The sequence below is a fragment of the Rhea americana genome, unplaced genomic scaffold (assembly GCF_003343005.1).
Source record: "Rhea americana isolate MKP2758 unplaced genomic scaffold, rheAme1 scaffold_68, whole genome shotgun sequence".
NCBI lineage: Eukaryota > Metazoa > Chordata > Aves > Rheiformes > Rheidae > Rhea > Rhea americana.
Window position 1 is genome coordinate 2,009,133 of NW_028186845.1, and position 23,072 is coordinate 2,032,204.

Genomic DNA, 23,072 nt, shown 5'->3' on the forward strand with positions numbered 1-23,072 from the left:
CGACACTACAAAGTGTGAGCAGCCTTTAATGCCTTTATTCAGGTCAGTACCTTATAATCCAGCAGTCGTGGATGATGTTTGAGGCACAAGCAGTAATGCCACAATGGTGTCACAATTTAACGCTGAATGCAGCAGTAGACCCCTCAATAGGGACTGACGTGCCTTTGTTTTGTACCAATATTTGAGATTATTACTACTTCATTAGCATGCATTACCAATTTGCTTCCGTACCTTAACAGGCATGTAAATAGGGGTTGCAGAGCCAAGCGTTACTGCCAGTAGTATTTATTATTTGTACCGTGGCAATGGCTACAGGACTCGGCCTCTGACCGGAACGCCGCTGTACTAAAAGCTGCACAAACAGCCGTACGTCCCCTTCCATCCTCAGCAGTGCTGGGCATTAACGCTAATGCGTTTGGGTAACTAGTACCTTGGAAAAGCAAACCAATCGTTTAGGTGACTGGGACGTGCGCTGCAAGGTGTGAACAGCTGTACAGATTAGGTAAGAATTTTTTTTTTTAATGTTGTTCCAGGTCACATCTAATTTGAACACATTTTGAGAAGAAAAACAATAGCTAGGAAAGAAGCTAGCAGGCTGTTAGGGATGGCGAAGGCCATGCTCCAAGCATACAAGCTTTTGATATATTACTCAAGTTAAAGATTCTGTAACTCACTTCACTTCATTAAAGCTACTAAAATAACAATGTTAACTTTTCAACGGTGGAGATTAATTTTTGAAGCAGTACAGGGGCATTTAGTTTCAATGCCTGATGGAGCGTGATTGAATCAGACCTCTGATATAAGTGACCTCTATCTAGCAAGGTTATAGTTATAGCTGGACTTAGACCTAAGAAGATTTGTGCTGAAGTACACAAGAATGGAAATTGCAATGTAAGAGGCATACTGAAATAGCATAAAAGAGGTGCTACAACTTGCTTCTGCAGTAGTAGCAAGGGGTAAAGGGCTCTGTTGGGATGTTTTAAATGCTGCTTCAGGTCAGGTGGTTACAAGTGATTTCTTAGTAGCCAGATGTTCTCTTCTGTTCTTATTAAAATGCATTGCTTAATTCTGAACAAATGTTTTAAATTAGCTTAATGGTAATGCTTTAGGGGAAATGAATTTCTAGAATCATTCTGCAGGCACTGGACAAAACAAATACTGCCCTACATTTTTTAGAGATGACTACAGATTTCGAGTGCCCTCAATATTTAATACTTAAAATGAGATATCACAAGAACGACATCTAGTGTATGGAGTATTCACTGGATGACAATATGGTTCATTTAAAGAGGTTTTAATTGGACATAAAAATTATTCACCCCTTTAGAAAATTTAGATCATTTAAAAAAACAAGATTAGAAAAACTTATTTTTAATTATATTGTTTGCTCTTATACTGGTGATCATAATCTTTTCCTTTGTTTAAGCCTTTTATTTTTATAGTTGCTCCTTAATATAGAATTTTAAATACAATTAATAGTTTGGAGGATCAAGAAAGACTTGCATGTGGGGCATGTCATCAAATCGAATGTACCTGTGGCAGCTAGGAATACCGGGACATGTACAACRAAGCAATTGCAAATCAGGCTGTAGAGGCCCTGATATAGCGTTCAAGTTTCAAATATTAAAGCAACTGGACTTGGACCAACCAGACAGAGGAGGAAGTGAAATAAATTCTGGAGTGATGAAATTACTCTAGACAACTTAATGAAAAAAAAAAAAAAAACTCAGCTCCCACTGAGCCATTAAATGATTGATTTCCACATGGAAGCACCCATCTTTTCTGACAAGCTTTTGACAAAAGTGTTTCTTTATGTTTCATGTAGAACTCTTCTTGASCAAAAGATTAAAAAGACCAGGGTGGAAGAGAAGGGACAGAACAGTTTGAGCCCAGTAGACAAAGGTGAATATTCTGTAAAAGAAGGCTGAAGTACTTGTGCATTCATTTACCATAAAGGCACTGTTTGCAGACGTTCAAGGTTGGTTGTTTAGTATTCGGGCTAAGTTGATGGTAGAATTGTACTTGCAGAAAGAGCAGGAATACTTCTAAATCTTCCAATATAGAATGTAACATTTTCTTTTGATGGTTGACTTTAAGACATGGTATGTCAACTGGGTTAATAGCAAAACATCAAAACTAATTTCCTTGAGCTCACCAAGTACCTCTTTTTAATTTGGTAGCTTTGAGCCTTCTACCAGGACTTTAGATCACAGTGGTCAACATCGGATTGCAAGTGGCATCTTAAGGGCTCTTAATTAATCCATTCCCTGCAAACCAGGGAAAAAAAAAGAAAAAAAAAAAATCATAACCTAAGGTGTAGGAGTCGTGCAAACTCCTGGCACCTCTGGCAGTGCTCAGCATCACTGTTAATTATTGCCATCTGCAACTGCAAAAGCTGAATTTAAAATGTTAACTCTTTAAATGTCATATTATTTTAATTATTATTGGAGATAAGTTTCCTCAGATACATACTTTTTCTAAATACTTAAACATRCTAATATCTTTACAGTCATAATAATATTCTGGTTTCCTGGGAGAGCTTTCTCCCCCCCATGATTTCTAAAATACAAAATGTTTCTCAAAATGGGCTGTAATGGATCTGAAGAGGAAGGGCTGACTTTTGTTTTCTTTAAATCCTTACAGATACCTAACCAAATCCTCTCCCTGAACTAGATTATTTCCCTCAGGACAAACTGTATAGGCCACCTTGAAGGCTGTAGACACTGGTAAATGAAGATAGTCYGGATCAGTACAATCCGGTTTTCAACGGCCAGCTTGGAGCGACAGCATTGGCAAAGCATTAGTCTGATAGATTTTGTATTTGCTCTGGGAAGAAAGGGAGGGAGGATCCCGTGCTCTCGGTGGAGAGGCCCTGTGCTGGAGTCGGACTAGGTGCSTGTGCCTGCTCGTCCTGCGAGGGCCGGACCCCGGGAGCAGGGGACGAGCTTTGCCACCACACACTACCAAATTGTCTCCTTCTGAAGTAATTGTGCCAAGAAGGAAACCAAGATAGTCGCACCCATTGTACGGGTCCACTGCTTTCACTCAGTTCCTGTGGATTCAATGGCAGAATTAATTGCAAAACAAAATGCATGTAACTGGATTACTTAATGGTACATTTCAAGGCCCTGAAATAATGCAGAATTAGCCACAGGGGTAAATGCACAATGCAGGTTTTCCTGAGAACAGACAAAGTGCTATTTTTGGAGCTGTATTCATATTCCAGTGAGGTGTGCCTTGCTTGAAATGCTGCTAGGCTAAGGAATGGGGCTTTGCAGGGAGAAGCTAACAACTACTACAATTAGGGCTACAGGACAACAAAAGGATTATTCTTAAATATAAGATTGTTTGAGTGAAGTTGTATGAAAAATAATTATACCTAAAACTGCCTGTACAGGATCTAATATTTCCTTTACAAGGACATACAAGACTCATTGACTATTCAACGGGCTTTGAACGTAAGACTGGATGAAATTTAAAACATAAATTCAAKTGCAATTTATTGTGCTGAAATTCCCTAGCTGTTGTTGCCCCAACCTTTTAACCTTAATAGACAGGCTTCATGTTGCAGAACACAAGCACATGTGATTAATGGCATCAAAGCTGAATGCCCTTGATTGATGAACACCGCCTCATTTGATAACTGTAAAAACAGTCCTTGGGGCTCTCTTTTTTTCTTTTTTTTTCTTTTTTTTTTTCAACACATGTATTGCAGAAGAGTTATTTGTGCCTCTGGTATGGTTCTCACATGCAGGTAAGCAAGTATGCTGTTTCCTAGATGCAGATTTCATGTTTATTGATTAAATGTAGCCTGAAAAATCGTGTATTAATGACATTCTGAGGCTATAAGAGAATTTCTCACTTGCACACACTTTATTTTGCTAGTAGTAGCACAAATTCAGGCTCATTGTGTTTAGTTGTGTGATGTTTAATAATAAACATCACATTTTAGAAAAGCTTTCTAATCACTACCCTTCCTAATCATTTGCCATGATCTCAATGCTTAGAAGTACAGCTAGCCTCTATTTTACAGTGTGGGTTTGCTTATTTGCCCTTAACCTGTACTTCCCAAAAGACAACAAGTACTAGAGGAAGGCAATCTCTAGGGCYTCCCCCCAGATAAAGCGGGACAAGCAGCTGATCCAAGGCATGCTGCAGAGGAAATATAGATACGAGTAAAAGTTTTGAAAGGAGCAGGACTCCCCACATAGGCTCTATAGCTACAAATAATAGTCTTGTTTTTATTGCCTATAATGGTTCCATTCCAGAGGAGGAACTCCTACAATACTGATTTTTCAGTATGCCTTGTGTGGTATGTAGTTGCTACGGAAGAAAGCAAAAAGACTGTGATTCCGTAAGTAAGTGGCCTCAATACTCCCTGGTTAGTGAAAGAAATACTGATCCTCATGAGAACAGTAGGGAATACCCAATAGGCTGAGATTCAATTGCAGATTTATAAACTGTTCAGTTGTAGGCYGGTAGCCCTTAAATTCTGAACTAATGCAGACTTACCCACATCCCAGAATACTGTCGGACACTCCAGAACTACTTAGGCAAATGTACTGAGAAAGGACTARCAATTTTCAGATTTGAAACCAGGCCAGTTTTGCTCTTGGTGATTGATTCACTAACATCTCATGTTATTGTAGCAAATGCTGAGCAGAACCACATTACAATAAAAGGGGGAAAAGTTTTAGAGAAGTGAATAGGAGCTATTCAGCTTCTTTTTTGTTTGCTGTCGCACCTGTTGCAGTTGCAAAGCATCAAAAACAAAGTGGAAAGGTTWAAACACATAGTGGACTTCTTTATTACTACCAAAAAAACAAAACAGCACTTGACACAAGTCATTCAAATCAACAGAAAACTGGTTCTCATAGGGGCTGGATCAAGCCTGTACAAAACAAACAGTTTTCCAATACCAAGCAGTTAAAAATATCACATTTATTTCTTTAAGTAGCAGTTCTTTGATGTGCAATTATGGATTCAAAGATATAACTACTAGGCTGTCAGGAACAACTCTTGGTTAGGACTTTAGGCTCAGGTAAGCCTCCATTAAAATAATTTCTACAGTATGTGACACTAAATCTACAAATGAGAAAGAACAGTACCAGATGCACAGCAAATGGAAAATACCCTCCTTTCTTCCCTCCTCCTTTTTTTTTTTTTTTTTAACAGCTGTCAAATCTTTTTCTAATATAGGTAAAGCAACAAGCTACCAAAGATGCTGGTAAACTAAGAGGTAGTTTACTTAAACATCTGCAAGGAGATACTTGCTGCAGAGGGCAGTACTGTGCAGTTCTGGAATCCAAARCTGAGCACAGCTGTAGAGTGTGCTGCCAACCTTCCTCATCTACTCCTAGGAATCAAGAGAAAAATGTAGGCTTGGTATTTTTTGGAAATACTAGCTTATTTGAAAAAAAAAGAAAAGAAAAGAAAAGAAAAAAGGAAAAAAAAAAAGAAAATCAAGTGCCTACCATTCATTTCAATTTCCTCAAGCATCTCTGGTTGTTTTTTGATCCTCAGATTATTGTGTCCTCAATATGCAGATATGTTAACCTTATTCTTTTTTTTTTAAAAAAAAAAAAAACCTTTCACCTTGATAATTTTATACTCTGTAGATATAACAAACCTTGACTTTATGAATGTATGGGATTTGCTTTGCAATGTTATATGTGCATCACATGCAAAACTGAATACATTTGGACTGGTAAAATTGGAGAAAAAAACAGCTGCTTCACTGCAAGCTTTGTAGGATGCAGCATGATCACAACATTAGAGATTAGTTCCATGTGGTCAAGTGCTCGCCTGCACAAAATGTCGTCCCCTTTTTCGTGGCCTTACACCACCAAAAGTTTTGTGACTACTGAGAAGATAGATAGACAGATTTCTCCCTTGTGATCTTACAGAATTACACTGGTCTGCAATGATTTGGTACACTAGAGACAGTACACTGAAAAAATGGATTACTTTGATGCAGCAGGCAACTCCTGTGATGCTGGTATGTTTGCATAGAACTATGCAAACTATCTTTTCTAAAAAGAAAAAAACAGAAACGTAAATCTAATTACATTTCTATCATTAAAATACTCAATACAAACTGCTGGGTATTAGTCATGGTCTTAAAATTCACTGGAGTCTTAGGACAAGATTCTGATAGGTTTTTCTTTCACATTCCCATGAATGATGTTTCTTCACATAGTCCTTAGCCTTTTGTACAATTTCTCTTTTCATAATGGGGTCATTCATCAAACTCTTGGACAGCACAACAAACTCCTAGAAAAAAAAAAAAAGAGAAAGATAAAAAAAATAATAAATTAAAAGTTCCTTGAATTTCTAATGATACTGACATAGCTTGTACACATATCTTGACGACAGTGAAGCACTTCATCTGTGAGCCAATACGTATAACAAAGCTGCACAAAGTCATTTTTCAAGGGCACATATCATAGTTTGTTTATAAACAACAATCAATAAATAATTATTTTATTTTTTTTTTTACACAGCCTGCCAACTAAGAGATTTAAAAGCAAAAGCAAATCCCAAGAGCATTAAGGCAACTACATGCAGCAAATTTAATGGCCACAAAAACTGTCTGCCTACCAGAATGTTAGAAAACCAGACTGGTTATAACCAAAATAATTCCCCTGGTCTCCTGCAAGGAGGATAGCTGGCACCAGAGTGATCTAAGCTCCGCTAAGCTCATTGCTACTGAAACATCTTTAGTTAATTGTATAGGAAGACTAAAAGAAAACAACTCACTACACAGAAAGAAAGATAGTTATAGTGTAAAGTTAGAAGCAGGCATGCAGCAGCAAGCTCTGGAGCTGGTGATTCTGTGCAGTTACAGACAGAGCCACATATGAAAAAAAATCCTTTAACTTTACTGGGCCAACTACTAGACCTGAAAGACTACAACTATTCCGTTGCATGTTCCTCTGCCACTCTAATTTACTTCCATAAAACTAAAGTTGTGAACATCAAACAAGTGAAAGGAGATTTGATGTCTGAACTAATCTATTCTGAGCAGCTGGTCTAGTTTTCTATCAAGAGATAATTTCCAGTACTTCATCTTGATTACAAATGTGCTCAAATCTTTGCAAAGTATTTTCTTGAGTCAGCTCAGAAAAGCAAACAGCTATTGGAGCAAAGAAAAATTAAGATAAGATTTTATTATACACTGGTTAGTGAAGCTCAGTGACAGCTTTTTTTTTTTTTTTTTTTTTTTTTTTTTTTTTTTCTTTTTTAAGGAGGACACAACAGACATAAAAGAATGGCCAAAGGAGATGATAGATACATTATTTACATAAACTCTCAGCTATGAAAGGAAATATCCAGATAAGATTAGTGCTATATCAACACTAGGTTAACTAACAAGCTATACTGGAAACCCCAAGTACAAATTGTATATAAAGCCTTACAATGATATAAAAATCTTTGCTTACCGTAGAATCAATGTTGACGTTGTAATGCAAGTGATGTCTATGCATAATACATAACTAACAACTATAGCGTGACCCCTGGGAAACACCAACATGTGAAATCACACTGACCATGTTATAATCACCGCCTTGACTCCCACTGACAAGATTGGCAATAGATGCATTAGTGCCATGAAATTTAAATAGTCAAAGATGCACACATCAGTTCTGTTAGAAAGGCTTGTAACTAAGTTACATAATCAGGTCTACGTAGAAAATAGAGCAAGATGGTTTTTTTCGTACATGCATATTAAAAAAAAAAACTTGTTTTTCTCGCATGAAATCAGTACTGCAGTGTARTCCACACACAGATGCCTTCCAACTTGTACGGGTTCAAAAAATGATACTTCTTGTCTAGTGATCTGAGCACAGGTTTCACCCCCAAACACATTTCTTTTCTGTGCCTGTCTGAAGATCTCTGATGCACAGCAGAACTCTGGCCAAGCTTCAGGCTCTCTCTACTCCATTCCCAACTATTTCTGCTTTTCTCCTGCTGCCTYTCTTCCCCGCTGCACTGAACGAGTGGCCTCTGGCCCAGCCTACGGGCCACGTGCATCATAGCCCGCCTGCTTGCCATCCACAGCTACCTGGCAGACCACCATTTAGGTATGTGCTAATTTGATCAGCGTTATACTAATATACAGTTATACTGATAAATAGTTATATACTTCAGCTCCATGAGGCATGAAGAGGGTGTTTTCTGACTGTGCTTCGAAGACTTTCCCTAAGGAAGATAGGTGAGTCTAGTCTACGGGGGGGGTATCCTAAAGCTGCAGATGCAGCCAGTGACTCCAACCTTACAGACAGGTTCTTTCCCTTCTTCCGTATCTGCCAAGAAAACAAAACAAGGGAGGTAGGAAAGTCTTACATGACTTATGCTGGCTTCATCCAATTGCCTGTATAATCATAGTAATAAATACTGTTCACACTGAACTACATTGCAACTTCAATTTTATGCTCCTGTGGAGGATTTTATTTAAAGTAATGTTTAAAAATAATTTATGTAAATTACCTCAGAACAGAAGCAGCAATGTAACATTTCTTGACAGGTAATCCTATTAGCATTCTTCTAAAACGTGGATATGAGGACAAAAACTTGGAAACATGTAAATGATAGAAGCAATGAGATACTTATGCACAGTTACAACACTTAATGCTGGGGATAATTTCAGGATAATGCCAACCTGAGCCCAGAGCAGAAAAACTGAGCAACTGCAGGAGGGAGAAATAGCAAATGGAAAAATACCAGAGACTGGGACTGGGAATAAGGACTTCTCAGCTTTATCCCTACCTCTTCTACTAATCAAATGTGACCACCTACAAGTCACTTACAATCTGACTGGAAGCCAATGGAGAGATTCACTGTGACTTAACTAGGTTTTGCCTCGTACCCTTGGAGCATCTGGCTGAGGTTTTTTTTCAGCTTTGCATGCTCAGTTTTAGAGAGCAATAACCTCATTCACAAGCATCTTCCTTAACTCCAACTGACTCGAATTTCAGTTGTAGTTTTGTGGTAAATCTGAAGCATGGGCTTTCACTTGCAGAATACAGACACTGGGAACTCAATGCTATTTGTGAAAATCTAGGATTTATTTTCTCTTTACTGAAAGCCTATGATATACAAATTATTTACTGTGGGGTAACATGTCTCTGCATCAGCTGCTTGGCTTTAAGTATTTCTGCAAGTTATCTTACCCTCTCAGATTTTGCTGCAAATGTGAAGTAAGCTTTACTTCTGGTGAAAGAGGAGCAAAATTCACAAATTACTTTGTAATTATCAAACAAAAGAGTATGCACCTCAACAGCAAAGGAGGTGATATGCATGATAACTTACTACTTGGGGGGGGGGGGGAGAAAAACATGTTTCTACTAAGCTTTTTGTTCACATACAGAAATGGATATAACAATTATGTATGTCACAGAAAAAAATTACAGTTGAAAATAAAAGCTGAGACCTCAATAGTTTGCTGTAACACAGAAAGAGGGGAAAATATCACGTCGTTTATATCCAGATTTAGGATTACAGGTGGCCCTTTTCTGGGTAGTGCATCACAGGCATTCTTTAATGGCAAGAACCATAATGTATTTTTCTCTGGTATACTGGCCAGTCATCTCTAAAGATGATACTGGCTTCTGTATATAGCACCTCAAAGAAATTCCGCATAATATTTTGTAGAGGACCAGAAATAGAGGTATCTAGAAGATAAAGCTAAAAAATATGAGTGAACTGATAAACAGAATGAATACTCTTTCAATTACTAAGAGAGCTACAAAAGTGCCAGAGCTCATATGTGATGAAAGCAGTATGCATGGTTAATGTATTATTTATATAATGAAAGCAAATCTGCTATTAAACCATTTCGTATCAGCTTCAGCAGATAAAAGAACGTAATTCTTAAACAGCAGAGAATCACCCCAGGGAAGGCAATCTCTAGATGTAAAYTCAGAAGTGTCATAGCCACCTCGTGGCAGGCAAAGCTCAGATTGCAGGCACAACTGTGTGCTTCACAGGGCAATGGGCCAGTATTTCTAAGAGAGTATAACTAGTGACTGCTGGCACCACCAAAAAGATCACAGATCAGTCCATTCAATACCCAAGTTCACAAGACTAAAAACTTAACTTAGGCTAAATTCTGCCTTGAAGCCCTGGTCTCCTACGGCAAGAATGGTTGATCCATGTTTGGCAGAGGACTCACGTGCCCTCAATGTATCGCTACCTGTAGCCAGCTGAGCTGGTTCAGCAAGTTAGTTGTGTTTCCCTGCCTCCACTTCAGAAGTTATTTCTGCTAACAGTAGTTTCTTCTGCTCTCACTTAAACAGTTTGTGCTTGGAACCTCTCTTAAGGGCGCTCTCTCCTTCTGTGAGCTTTTACAGATGCTGGCCAGATAATTTTGAACCATAGGATGTTGAATAACTCTGTGTCTTCCCTTTTAACATGCTTTTGGCATTATTTATGAACCCAAAGCAGATGGCTATTCTTATCTCTTACTTAGCAGTTCTTCTTTCATGTCCCATTAACTTAGTACCACTTCTAGTGTAAACTTGAAAGTTCAACTAATGGCAGGATTAAACCATGGCTTAAAAATAAGGTGCCCAGATGATGCAGCATCAAGGACAAAATGTTTCATTGTTTCCACTTTTACATTAACTGCTGTCTGGGTATTTTTTTCAATGACTGGTCAGGTTTTCACTATTTCCAGTCATGAAGCCTGACAATATCTGCAAACGGTTAATAACGAGTATAATTACGCACAAAATTTGCTACTTCTCTAAGCCTTGAAAGCTCACTTGGTTTCCTTCGTAACAAAAATAAAAGAAGAAAACCAATAGTGATCATAACTAAAAATGATTCTTGTTCTATAATAGTCAATTTATATCCTTCTAATTTATCTTTCAAAAGATAAGATAGTCCACATACCAGATACAATGGCTTGTATTTAAACTAACTCTGTTGTAAAGTTTTCCCTCCCCAAATCAGTAACAACTTGAAAATAAGTAATATTTTCTACACTTGAACTAAGRTGCAGTCTGTGCCATCACCACCAGATAGTATCTACTGAATTTAAGCAATGACAAATTCCTTTGACATTTTCTTAAAAATCTTCAGCARAACAGACTTTTTCATGATAGAGATGGACTTCCTGAAGCATCTAACTATTTACACTAACTTACYCATACCATTAAAGGAATTTTCCCTAATGTATAACAGAGTACAATTTAATCACACTGTTATGAACTGCCTTCATTCATATCACCTTATCACTTATCTTTTCCTGAGCTTTGGATTTTGTTTTCTGGATTGTGGTCYGTTTTAGCTTTGGTCTAAAACTGAAGAATGGATTTTGTGTGAGGAGAATTCCTTGTCCTTGGACGGCCTGCAGTGTATCCTTTTAGATCTAACTTCTCCCGAAGGACTAAAGGACAGGGCTRTATGATGAAGCAGACATGGAAACCTCTTTATAGAGGTGCTGAGTGGGACAGAATAAACATTTAGATTGCAGAGAATGGTGGACTGAAGTAAAGATGTCAGCAGGATAAAACATTCTAGAAATAAGAATTTTATGAAGTTGAGATTTAAGCAGCTTCCTGAGAAGASAGAGAGAGAGTTGTTCTTTTTGAAGAACCTGTGCAGTCTAACTAAGGGACAATGATGACTTCTGCTGTTGCAAAGCCAGCCAGAACGCAGTGAGCTGCAGGAAAAGGGAAGGCAGGGCAGTTTAGCCCCTTGAAAATTGCTACACRGGCAAGAGAAGAGAAGATACGAAACTCAGGATAGGGAGAAGGGTGAGCAAACAGGACAGTCATCTTTCTTCTTGAGAAGGAACAAATGCAGTGAAGAAAGGGTTACTCTGAAAGGCATTTCTGATGAAAGAATAGGGGTTTTTAAGTGTATGTATAATTACAAGAAAGTATAAGGGAAATGCCTTGCTCAAAAAAACAAAACCAAAACCAACCAAGCAAACAAAAAAAACCAAAGCAAGCAAGTCTAAAGAGTTTCCAAGCACTTCAGTAAACAGAGGTAGATTAAAAATGAAAGTTTGCTGKGGCAGAAAAATATTTTTAATGAGGAATTAAGAATCAAATCAAGGTGCAATTACATGACTAGACATCAGCTAGTTCACGGAATAAGGAACAAAATGATTTAGAACAATGTTTAATGCAAAACCAGCAGGAAGATGATTGAAATTCACATTTAACCTATGATAGAAATAAACTTTCTTGGTTGATAAAATCTGGACAATTCAAGTAGCTTATTTAAGATAGTGAATAATGTCTCCTGCTTTCTGAATGATCTGAACTGCAATCAGACAGAAATGAAACAGCATGTAAATCTTARATTAAATTAAATTGAAATTTCCAAACAGTTTGTTTTGACAGAACTAATTTAAGAACAAACTAACCGGTTGTAATTGAGGTTACAGCAGAAAATATTTTACCAGATATTAAAATGACAAAGTAATCAAAACAACAGAAAAAGAGAAAACTTCTTACTAGAACATATGTTTTCCCATCCCTACTGACAGACTGAATCTTCTAAGACAGTATCCAAAGTGCTAAGGGCAGACTGCTCTTTCCTCCAATAATAAAAATATTAGAAATAGCTTGAAATTGGAAGTGTTCTAACTTAATCTCATTTCTTTGATCTAATATAACTCTCTTTGATCTAATATAACTTTGATACACTGTATAGACTGGTTTGAAAAACTGTATTTGGTACAGCTTTGGGAGATAAGGAACAACAGTAAGTGATTACTTTATCATGAGTGAAAATGATTGACATTCTGTCCATTTGGCATTTTTTCACTGCAAGAAGATTTTCAACAACTCTGCAGTGGGATTAGAGTATTATCCTGCAAATAAATCTTGTCCTGACCAATTTGCAAATTTTGATAGTTTTTGCATTAAYTGACACCAATCAAGCTATAAAACAGCTCTTATTAAATGAGATACAATTGTTGTAAAGAGAAGAGAGGGGTATTACTTTACTTTCTAAGACAGTGTAACCATACAAATATTTGTGATCCCAGTGCAAATATCATCTAGGAGTAGGACAGACAATATRGTAAATGCAAGGTACCAACCTCACTTAAAAGAAACACTGTGAACTACTGGGATAGAATAATAGCAAAAAAAAGAGGGTCAACAAGCAGCAGGAGAAWGGAGTTTTCTGATCTTTGACACAACATGTTGCGGGGAAGGGAGGTCAGACAGAAGGGGCTATTTAAACTAAGATGRTAACATTCTAGATGTATTTACAGTCTGTGACTGCAGTTCCAGTATAAAAGAAAGCCCTTAGGAGTGTACAGACTCACTGAAGACAATGGGACTACTTCAGTGCGTCAAACTGCGCTTTTCTCCAATGGAAGAAATCTATAGGATATTTTCAGTTGATCTTGAATTCCCCCCAAAAAATTGGAACATAGGAAGCTTTGAGATACATTCGTTCTTATAAGAATGTATGCTGAAGCTAACTGGGCCCGCTAGAAATTGTGTTTTTGAATTCCAAGACAAACGCAACTGGCAAGTTGAGGAAAAACACCAGTATGCAACAAACAATGTCAGAAAAGTCATCCGTATGCATGTTCCATATGAGGTGCTACAGACGTATATCCTTGGAATTTTGAAGGATTACATGCAAGTCAAAGGGTTCTTTGCAGAGCATATATACATATATATATATATACATATATACATATGCAGAGCATATATACATAGAACATATATACAAATAACTTTACTAACAGTTTTATTTCTCAGTCTCCACTAGCTAGAAAGTAACCCCCTCCCCTGTTCCAAGAGGTATGGTAAGAAGAGGGAATACTTCCCCAGCAAATAAATTCCAGAAGTTAATAAAGAAATCTGGTTGTAGAAACCACTGGAATCATTGAATACTCTAGAAGAATCCATGAGCTGCAAGAATTTTTACATCAAAAAACCACACACACAAAACTAACAGAGAGAACTCACCTTCCTGAAGTAATACTTAATAGCATGCATTCATCACACACATGCCACAAAGTAGATAAATGATGTATTTTCTACTTTGCAAAATGATCAAATAGACAGTTCTAGTGAGTTTTATTTAATCTTGAATTAGATAAAACACACTAATGATTTAGCTGAAAATTAGTATTTAGTAAATTCTRGTTTATGTAATAATAAACAGGCTGATAGTCAATCCTGTCTTCCCTAATTACTATACTGGCCATATTAGTTAATCAGTTATAGTCTCATATTGTAAAACAAATGCAATTTATGCAGAATAGGCTCATGACAAGTTTTAAAGCTATCTATGAGATTTGCACGTATGATGATATATATAGATATGATCACAGCTAGAAATAAYGATTTAGGTGAGTATACTAAATCAATAACGAAATACGCTGACATACCAAACAAAACGAAAATACAATACAACGTCTCTGAGGTTACACTTGCAGGGAAGACAACRGCATACTGTTATTGATATATGTTGATCCAGTTCTGCTCCCTGGGACTTTAGTATAGAGTCTCATCAAACAAATATTGGATATGTTTGTCCCCTCATACAAAACATCACCTTAACCTTCCTTCCACCAGAATTCTGAAGTATTAGTGCACCCATAATGAATAAGCCTTCCCTCTTCATTGCTAAAATCAGTGAATGCATAAAAGCCTATGTAATTTAACAGAATGTTAAATTAAATTAAGTCTTTGGACAAAGGAAGAAAGAAAGAAGGACAAGAAACTCTTTGTAAGACATTCTGAAAGGGGGCTCTGAAAACTAGCTTTCATAGCCTTTCTCTGGTATTTTACTAATACAAAAACCAAGTAAGAAAAAATAAGTAAATTAAAACCAAAAGGAATCTATGTCTGAAAGGCATCTTTCTCATCACATACAACTACATAACAGCAAAGCCACAATGGAGGAGAATATATTGAAATTAAGATCTCTAGACTTGAAATGTGGAGTCCTCCCACTCTCCCCACTCTTATCTGCACAGAAATTCCATTTTAAAACTTTTCTTGGTTCTAGACATTATTATCTGACCTAGCAATATTTTTGACCTAATAATGCTTAACACTCAGTTCTAGAAATTATAGACAATATATTATCTAAAACTTCAGGCTTATAGTTCTCCYTCAGTTAGCTACTGCTTGTATAATACGAGTTTGTATTTCAGTTAACACTTGAAGGGAAATAGGACTTATGCATACCATCTATTCTAAGGTTTGCTCATGGACCCTTCACAATCAAAGTGCAACTGTTGATAGGATGTGAACTGAGCTCGGTGCTGTGGCAGGTGCTGCAGTGGCATAGACAAGACAAACATTCAGCAAGGCTGACACCTAGCAAACGTTTAGTGAACTGCAAAGTGAACATGAGACAACATGCTTGAAGAAAGGCAGTCTAAGATGTAGGCATTTAGGAGAATCTGAGAAAAACTACTGAGAGTATAAGCAAAGTATCCAGACAGACACAAGCATATAATGGAAAATGAACCTAATATTTGGAAGGGAACCAAAGCTCATCTAAGGATTTGTTGTTTTGTTACCTGAGGATCCGAAAATAGCAGTCCTGTATCCTTATGTTTTATTATTGTTGCATTCCCAGGAATGTTTCTTGCCAGCACTGGAATGTCTAAATCCATTGCCTAGAGGAATATGAAGAAAAGAAACAACACAGTTCATTAGGATTTTGAGACGTAACTGATGAGAAGTTCAAAAYGAAAAGCAGACACAAAGAATCCAACTTCTTTCCCACCGCTTCCCGCGACAGCCTAAAAATATCAAGTCTAATGTGATCTCCCATATGGAACTTCACTGAAATGATTTCTTTATAWTTTTTTCAGCCTTGTTACTTCGAAAATAGTATCAGAAGCAATCAATCCAGAAAGTCTAATGCCCCAGTCGTTCTTTTTTCTGCTCCTCCTCATAGTGTGCAGAGTTTGATGGCCATTGGAAGTTCCTGACATATTTTAAAGGGTTAAAATTAAGGTTCAGAAAGGTTGTGCAGTCTCACACGCTGGGGCTGCCACCACGGACTCTGCCAGTCACTGACTCCTCACCAGATCTTCCACAGGTGTTCTCACTATAGCCTGATTCAGAAAATTAAATGAACAAATGTGTATATATAGGTATGTATGTGTGTGTGTGTGTGTGTGCATATGTATGCATACACATACACTTGTATATGCATATGCACATATACGTGTTTAAAAGAGGGAAGGAGGTGTAAGATCTCAGGCGTTATCATCTGGCTGCCTGCAGAATCAGGAGCAGACGTGCACCACAGCATCCATTCGCCACCAGTGCATCATCTCCAAGACATCTTAGGCCTGGCAACTTTTATAAATACATGTCAGATTTTGAAGAAACTAGTGGGCAAACCCTGGCCACTCARTACTATTATTCATATATATCCTGATCTGAAATTTTAATTACTTTTGATGAATTTGGAAGTCTKGAGATGCACTGACTCTGAACCCAGAAAAAAAAAAAACATATTGTACAATAACCATAATGTCAAACAGAAAGAACTTCACTCCCCCAAATTTTCAATCTGTTTCTCACTGATTCCCTCTCATTTCAAAGAGAATGCATTTTTAATTACTGTCATTACGCTCCCAGATAGGAAGTAATTTTCCTTCAGTTTATGTAGCAAAAACCCAAAACTCTAGGGASAAAACTAAGACAACACTTCACTTTTTTAAAATTCGGACAAAACTAGAGACAAAAATACCCTGACCTATAATGTACAAAACCAAATRTGTTTTGCACAGTGAAGGAATGCTGTGACTTAGCAGGATGTGCTAATAGGTTAAAATATACAAGAGAAACACTGTTCAAAACAACCACTGCAGATAAATTTACTCTAGACATATAACTCCTATAGTCCTTCTGGCACAAACATCTGCTTTGCAGCAGTTAGCTCTAAAAAATAATAATAACCCTTAATGATATAATCTGTTATACACTTCACAGCAGAAACTACAGGGTCAGCTGGAGGTAATTCAGACAAATAGATTAATGAAGTGAACTCAAACCAGAGTAAATARATTGGCAACATAAAAACTACAGACCAGATTTCTGAATTTATCTCAGTGTCTAGAATTGCAGAGATGCATCTTTTTCAAGAAACGTCATTTTTGTGMGGGAAATACAGCTTTTGGTGATCCACAAATGATTTATTCATATGCTTTGAATTTATTTTTAAACAAAAGAAAAAAAAMCTCAAATCTGCTTTCCAGAGGTAGATTTACAAATAATGTGATGACAATATGTACTTCCCAACCCAGCACAGTTCCTAGCACTCAGCAGAGGTGAGATACCAGCTCYCCTCTACACCTGATGGGATTTGAATCTGCAGGTTGAAGCAGTTGCTTTTGGCTCTAATTTTCCAACTCTAGCCCTAACACGAGGTGACCACAGAAGCATCAACACCRTAAGGGAGAGGGAGCATTTCTGATCCATCTCTCTTTTCAGCATTTCCTACTGACAAGCTTAAAAGCCCTTGCGCTCCGTGTGCTGGCTGCTCTTGATCTCACTGGAACRTGGCCAACGAACAGGAAATGAAAACGTTTTACTTGAACTTCTGAACTGAAAATCAAGAGCTCAATAGTGGCAGAAAAGTGTGTCAGCCTTCAGTGTCACCTGCCTATGGCCTTTGGCCTCACTTTCTTATATTTCATGGTTGCTGTTCCTTAAAAAAACCAAAGCCGTAGCAGTACTTCAGATCTGGCTGCTTTCCAGACAACAAGTGACTGTCCGTTCAAAAGCAAGTGCACCATTAAAAAACAAAAAGAAGGAAAGAAGGAAAAACACAAAACACAGCGCAACGTTTGACCCCAGACCTGGCTGCCCGAACTGGCCGCTCTGGACACCGGCACGCTCGGGACTCCTCGAGAGGAGCCTGGCTGCCCGCACGGCGGCGGCCGCGAACAGCGGCCGCGGTGCCACGGGGCTGTGCACGAACGGCGGCTGTCAAGTACGCGTCCGATCGCCCGAYAGCAGTTGTGCGTCAGGCTGTACCCAATGGTGTGTTAGATTGTACCTGATATGCCGGCACAGCATTGCTGTACAGCAGTGAAGACTGGACTGTAGCACACTTTCTTTTCTTTAAGTTTTTTTTTTTTTTTGTCAGAAGATGCGTTCGTTGATGTTCCATTAAAGTTGGCCATTAAATTTATACTTCATTTTCCATAATTTCTGAACTTGCAAGAGAAAGACATTTGTTCTGTCTCATGGAGTTGGAGGGCAATAACTGCTACATCAAAAAACTTTTAAGGTCCCAAAACACATAGGTACCAATGAATTATAGCCACTGAAAAACACAACAGATGGCCAAATACATAAGATGAGGGGCTGGCTTTATACCAGCTAGCCTTAAACAAATGGATTGTGCTGTAAATAATTACTGCATGAAGTGGCTTAGAATTTAATTTAGATACTCAGACTATTTTTAAGCAGTAAAATGATTCTTTCGCATTGTTGAAAATATGTATAATTTATTGACCTAAGTTCCACAAATAATAGGGTAAAAATCACACTTTATTCAGTTAGCCATCTGTTTTGCTACATTATCGTGACTGTAAATGTGTTTTAAAGCTGTATCAGAAGGATGTAGGCTGTAAATTTTAGCTTTGGAAGTATGTTGTGCAATACGCATTTCTAACTAGCAGTGTGGGGCTTATAAAGTAAATACAGTTTTTGTTTACTATTATGTCTTTTGGATTGTCCCTTATTTTCTTCCTCCTATCTTATTTGCATTTTTTTTTTTTTTTGGACTCTCTTCAGCTTTACTCCTCGATTACACCTCTTCATTTTTATTTTTATAGGTTTCTCTGGCTTCTGTCCCAAACTATAAGGCCTGTACTTCGCATGCTGTCTAAGACTGGATTTTGTACTACAGCAGAATAGAGTACTGGCCATCTTCCTTTTCTATGACTATCTTTTTTTTTTTTTTAATTTGGCTTTTATTTTTGTGGAGGTTTAACAATTTAATGCTCTTTATAATAGTTGGAATATTCTTTATAGCAGAGAAAATACTTTGATGAAATGGTGCTAAGGTCAAAACATTTTGCTTTCTAATTATAGGGAAAAAACGTACAAAATTTTCTCGTAATAGTGCCTGTTTTACCATCACCTGCTCATCAACATGCAGCACTACTGCACATTCTGAGGTTATGAGATGTATTTTAAATGCTTGCTATCATGCTCATTTTCTCTTCTTTAAATTTCAAATAGAAAATAGATCAGTTAAGGCAAAGATCTCTGAGATATCAGTACTACATGACAAAATAATTAGTTATGATTTCTGGTTGTTTCAAACCTTAAGGCTGGTTTGAAATAGATGTGATTTTATATTTATCTCATATTTATCTCATACTAAAAGCAAGCTATGTATGTGCTCAGCATTTATAGATTCATGATCTTGTTAAATTTTGAACTTCCAAGAGGATGAGAGCTCCGTTTTCAAATTCAAGCAAGATGTTATTTCTAGACAAGGACGAAAAGATTCTTGCACAGAGTTTTCTGCCTTGTTAATTTAACAAGATCTTAGCAGATGGCCCGTCCTACTGCTGGCCTGAGGTTGAGACTTGACTTAATTAGACTGACACTTCCCCTGAGAGATAGATTTTACATAGAATATTTTATAAGCTTGTTATCAAATCCCACCATACAACTGCCTACTAGATAGTCATACAATACCAAAATTCTTGTAAGTTTAGAAGAAGTATTCAAATGGGTTGGAGTAACTACAAGGGCAAGCTTCAGGTAGTTTCTCAAGAGATAGCTAACAACCTAGTTCTGCTTGTAGAGTTGATGGGAGCAGCTCTGATCTTCTAATCTAGCCTCAGCCTCCTCCTAATTTACAGAGTTTAACCAGTGGATAATGGCTCAGCAGACATCCATACATTCGTTACTGTAATATTTGAGCAACTCAGAATTTGAGCAGAATCAACAATAGATTTTAGTCTTAAATCTGCCATGTGAAAAATTATCCGCATTTTTCAGGTGGAAAACAATGGACACAGATTTGATCAACTAATCTGTCCAAGACTGCAAACAAAAATCCTGATCAAACTGGGAAGTGAACTGTTGTCTCACTACATCTGTGCTATGTCTATTAGAGCTTCCTTCCTATAATGCAAGATTGCACCGCGTGCCTGTAGTTGGTAACAGATATGCACCTGAACTAGCGCGCTCAGGCTTCTGGAAGCATGCCAGCTCTTTTTATCACTGTTACATGACTTCCATGACAAACTCAAAGCCATGAGTTACCATTCCAGAGATTAGGCTATCCCTCCACTGTTCAACTAGGCTAATACAGGACTGAGGCTGGTAAAAAGAAACGGGTTACGCCTATAGTATAGATTTATTTTGCTTCCTGTGAAGAGAATCTTCCTGAAGGAGATCATAATTTCCAAACAAGAATATGCAGCCTTTTTTATAGCTCTCTATAATAATTCTTACATAACTATACAGAGGTAGGTGCAGCAACATAAAACTTAGCATAAAAAGTAAGCAGCTACTAGCATCTGCTATCTCACTCCCTTATAGCCTCATAGCTCTGACCTGAATGTGGGACTGTTTAAGAGCAAAACTCTTACAATACCGAGTGCACCTTCACATGAACTCTATCATTCACGGAGCAGTTTAAGAGGCAGCACTGTAGCAGAGCTAGCAGGAAAGTCTTACTTGAGAAAATACAGTAAGTGTCTCTACTAACTGCTCGTATCCTGGAGTACCAGTATAAAATGAAATGGACAGTAGTAAACTGAGTTGTGATAGCTCAAAAGCTCACACTTTTCTCATCTCCTGACTTAAGCCATGCCAAGCACAATTTCACTTCTACTATAGAAATCTTGTCTTGGAACAGCCCCTCTTTCTGTTTGGGCTTTTTTTCTTCATCTTCTGTAACTTCCTAGCACTCACAGGAGGTTCATCAGATTGATTTTTGGTCAACTGTTGCTATGTGAGTAGTTCTGAAAGGAAGGTCTTCTCACAGAGGAGATGACAGGTACTTAACACTTACTCCTCTCAGTTACTGACTTAATTTTGGCTGTGTACTGTGTTGGCATACTCCATTTCATCTCAACAACTACTGAACGTTAAAAATTTGTCTAGCTTGTCACACTGATAACTTTGGAAATGTCACAATCTGTCTTAACTGTTGTTTCTATACTACTGTTGCTGTGAAACAGCATCTGCATCCACCTCTGAACAACTGGCATTTCAGAAAGGAAACACACATTTGCCGTATCAGCATAACTTAATTTTCAGAATTCTTATGCTGCTAACTTAGTGAGCTTACTTACAAAGAACTGACAAGCATGCTGGAAATGCAACACGTGATTACTCAAAAGAAACAGCAGTGGGAGAGTCATTATCAATAACAAGTCATGTAACAGTTTCTGTGATCATCAATGATAAACCAACACGCAGCAGCCACTAAAAGAACAGAATATTAGACGGCCCCTGCCCAAAGAACTTCCACTTCAAGTACGTTTCTTTTCTAGAGAGCATTTGATACTAAGCAGGGCCCTGCTTTGTCAGGTACGAAATAAACCTGGTTATTCATTTTCAGTACTGATGACAAAAAAATTAACTAAGCACGTCATTCATTCATTAATCGTTTCAGAATTAAATAAGCAAATACAGCTCTTAGATTGCTTTGTGAAAGGATGTAAAAATAAATCTATTTTAGCAACATTACAAGGAAGTAGACATTGAATCAAGAATAGCAGCAGTCCCAATAAATCAGAATAATTCTCGTATCTCAGGTCTGTAATGTTAATTTAACAGGATTGAAAAAAATTACACTGTGCCCTTTAAAAATAAATAACCAGGAGAACTATAAAAATCTATCAGTTTAAAGGGGGAAAAAACCTTAATTAGTAACACTTGTGAAAAGAAATAGTTTAGTTTAGTCTCAACCAGCTTTGAAACGTGGACATAAAATGTTGACATGTGTTTCCACTGATAAAAGGCTATTTCAGATTCACTGTAACCTCACTGAACACCCTTCTTGCAAAGATGAAATTACCTCCAGAATTGCAGCAGACATTCCCTCTGAAATAGAGGTGTTCACCACAGCAAAGCATCTTTTCATTGCAGCATGAAGATCATCTTGTGACATCTCCTGTAACAAATGTACTCCAGGTGCCCTAGAAATAAAGTGCTAATATGAGTTCTAAGAATTTTACTGTCCAAAACTTAGGGCAATGATGGAAGGTGGCCCTTTGAAGGGTTCAGACAGGGGTTTGGCGTTAACAATCACTCGCCCATGGGCAGGTCACTTTACCACATTTTTCCTAGCTTTCTGTAGGTGGACTCCCTCTCTGCTACTTTGTTATCTGTTGTTCTGGAGCTTTAGAATCAATCCCTTAATACCAGTCTCTGTTAACCACTGCCAGTTTCACAGCTGAAGGAGCTCGGTTCAGCAGATAGGGATGCCACTTTCCCGTAAGAATTTACTGCATAAAGGAAGGATTCATGCAGTACTTTATGAAAAACACACAGTTTATATACACAGGGACGGTATGTATGATAAGAAGTGTTGAGGGGAAAAAGCAGGATCATAAGAATGATCAACTGCAGGAGGTGCTGACTTTACAAAAACCGTTGTTTTGGGATGGACCATGCTTCTGTCAGCTCTGCTCTGCTTCCTCTTCTGGTATAAGCACTCTTGCTGTCTCTTTTCTTAATGGTTACATTCCTATTATTATCATCTTCCTCAGATTAATCAAGATCAATCAAATCAAGGGCAAAGGACAGAAAAACAGGGCAGCAAGGTGTTCTGTCTCTGATGAAGTGACTGAGCTCTTTCAGACTGGTGACTGGTTTCAAGAAGCTAGAATCTCCTCCAGCTGATGAGCCTGCTTCTGCCTTTTCATGCTCTCCAGGAGGTCACTAAGCCAGATGTGAGCACAAGTGCATCTGACCCTAATACCAGCTCCCTGTCAACCAGACCTTGCTAAATGTTGCTCTTCTGACTCTACAGACCGTAACACCCAGCTTCTGTAGACATAAATAACTATATCAACTGCAGTATCAAAGCATGATTAAAGGAGACATTTTCCATTAACAACCTGAAAGGAACCAAGCAAA

At 37.7% G+C, this 23,072-nt stretch overlaps 1 protein-coding gene across 1 annotated transcript in view; it reads right to left on the reverse strand.

The window, feature by feature from the left end:
- Window positions 1–4,783: 4,783 nt before the first annotated feature.
- The window catches only part of GLT1D1 (glycosyltransferase 1 domain containing 1), a 59,849-nt gene continuing 41,560 nt past the window's right edge, over window positions 4,784–23,072 (reverse strand). Inside the window, exons 10-12 of the mRNA XM_085321072.1 lie at window positions 22,009–22,129; window positions 15,515–15,613; window positions 4,784–6,273 (exon numbers count right to left, since the gene is read on the reverse strand). Coding sequence (XP_085177198.1) covers window positions 6,127–6,273; window positions 15,515–15,613; window positions 22,009–22,129 — 367 coding nt within the window. The 3' untranslated portion in view covers window positions 4,784–6,126. The remainder of the gene's footprint in view (window positions 6,274–15,514; window positions 15,614–22,008; window positions 22,130–23,072) is intronic.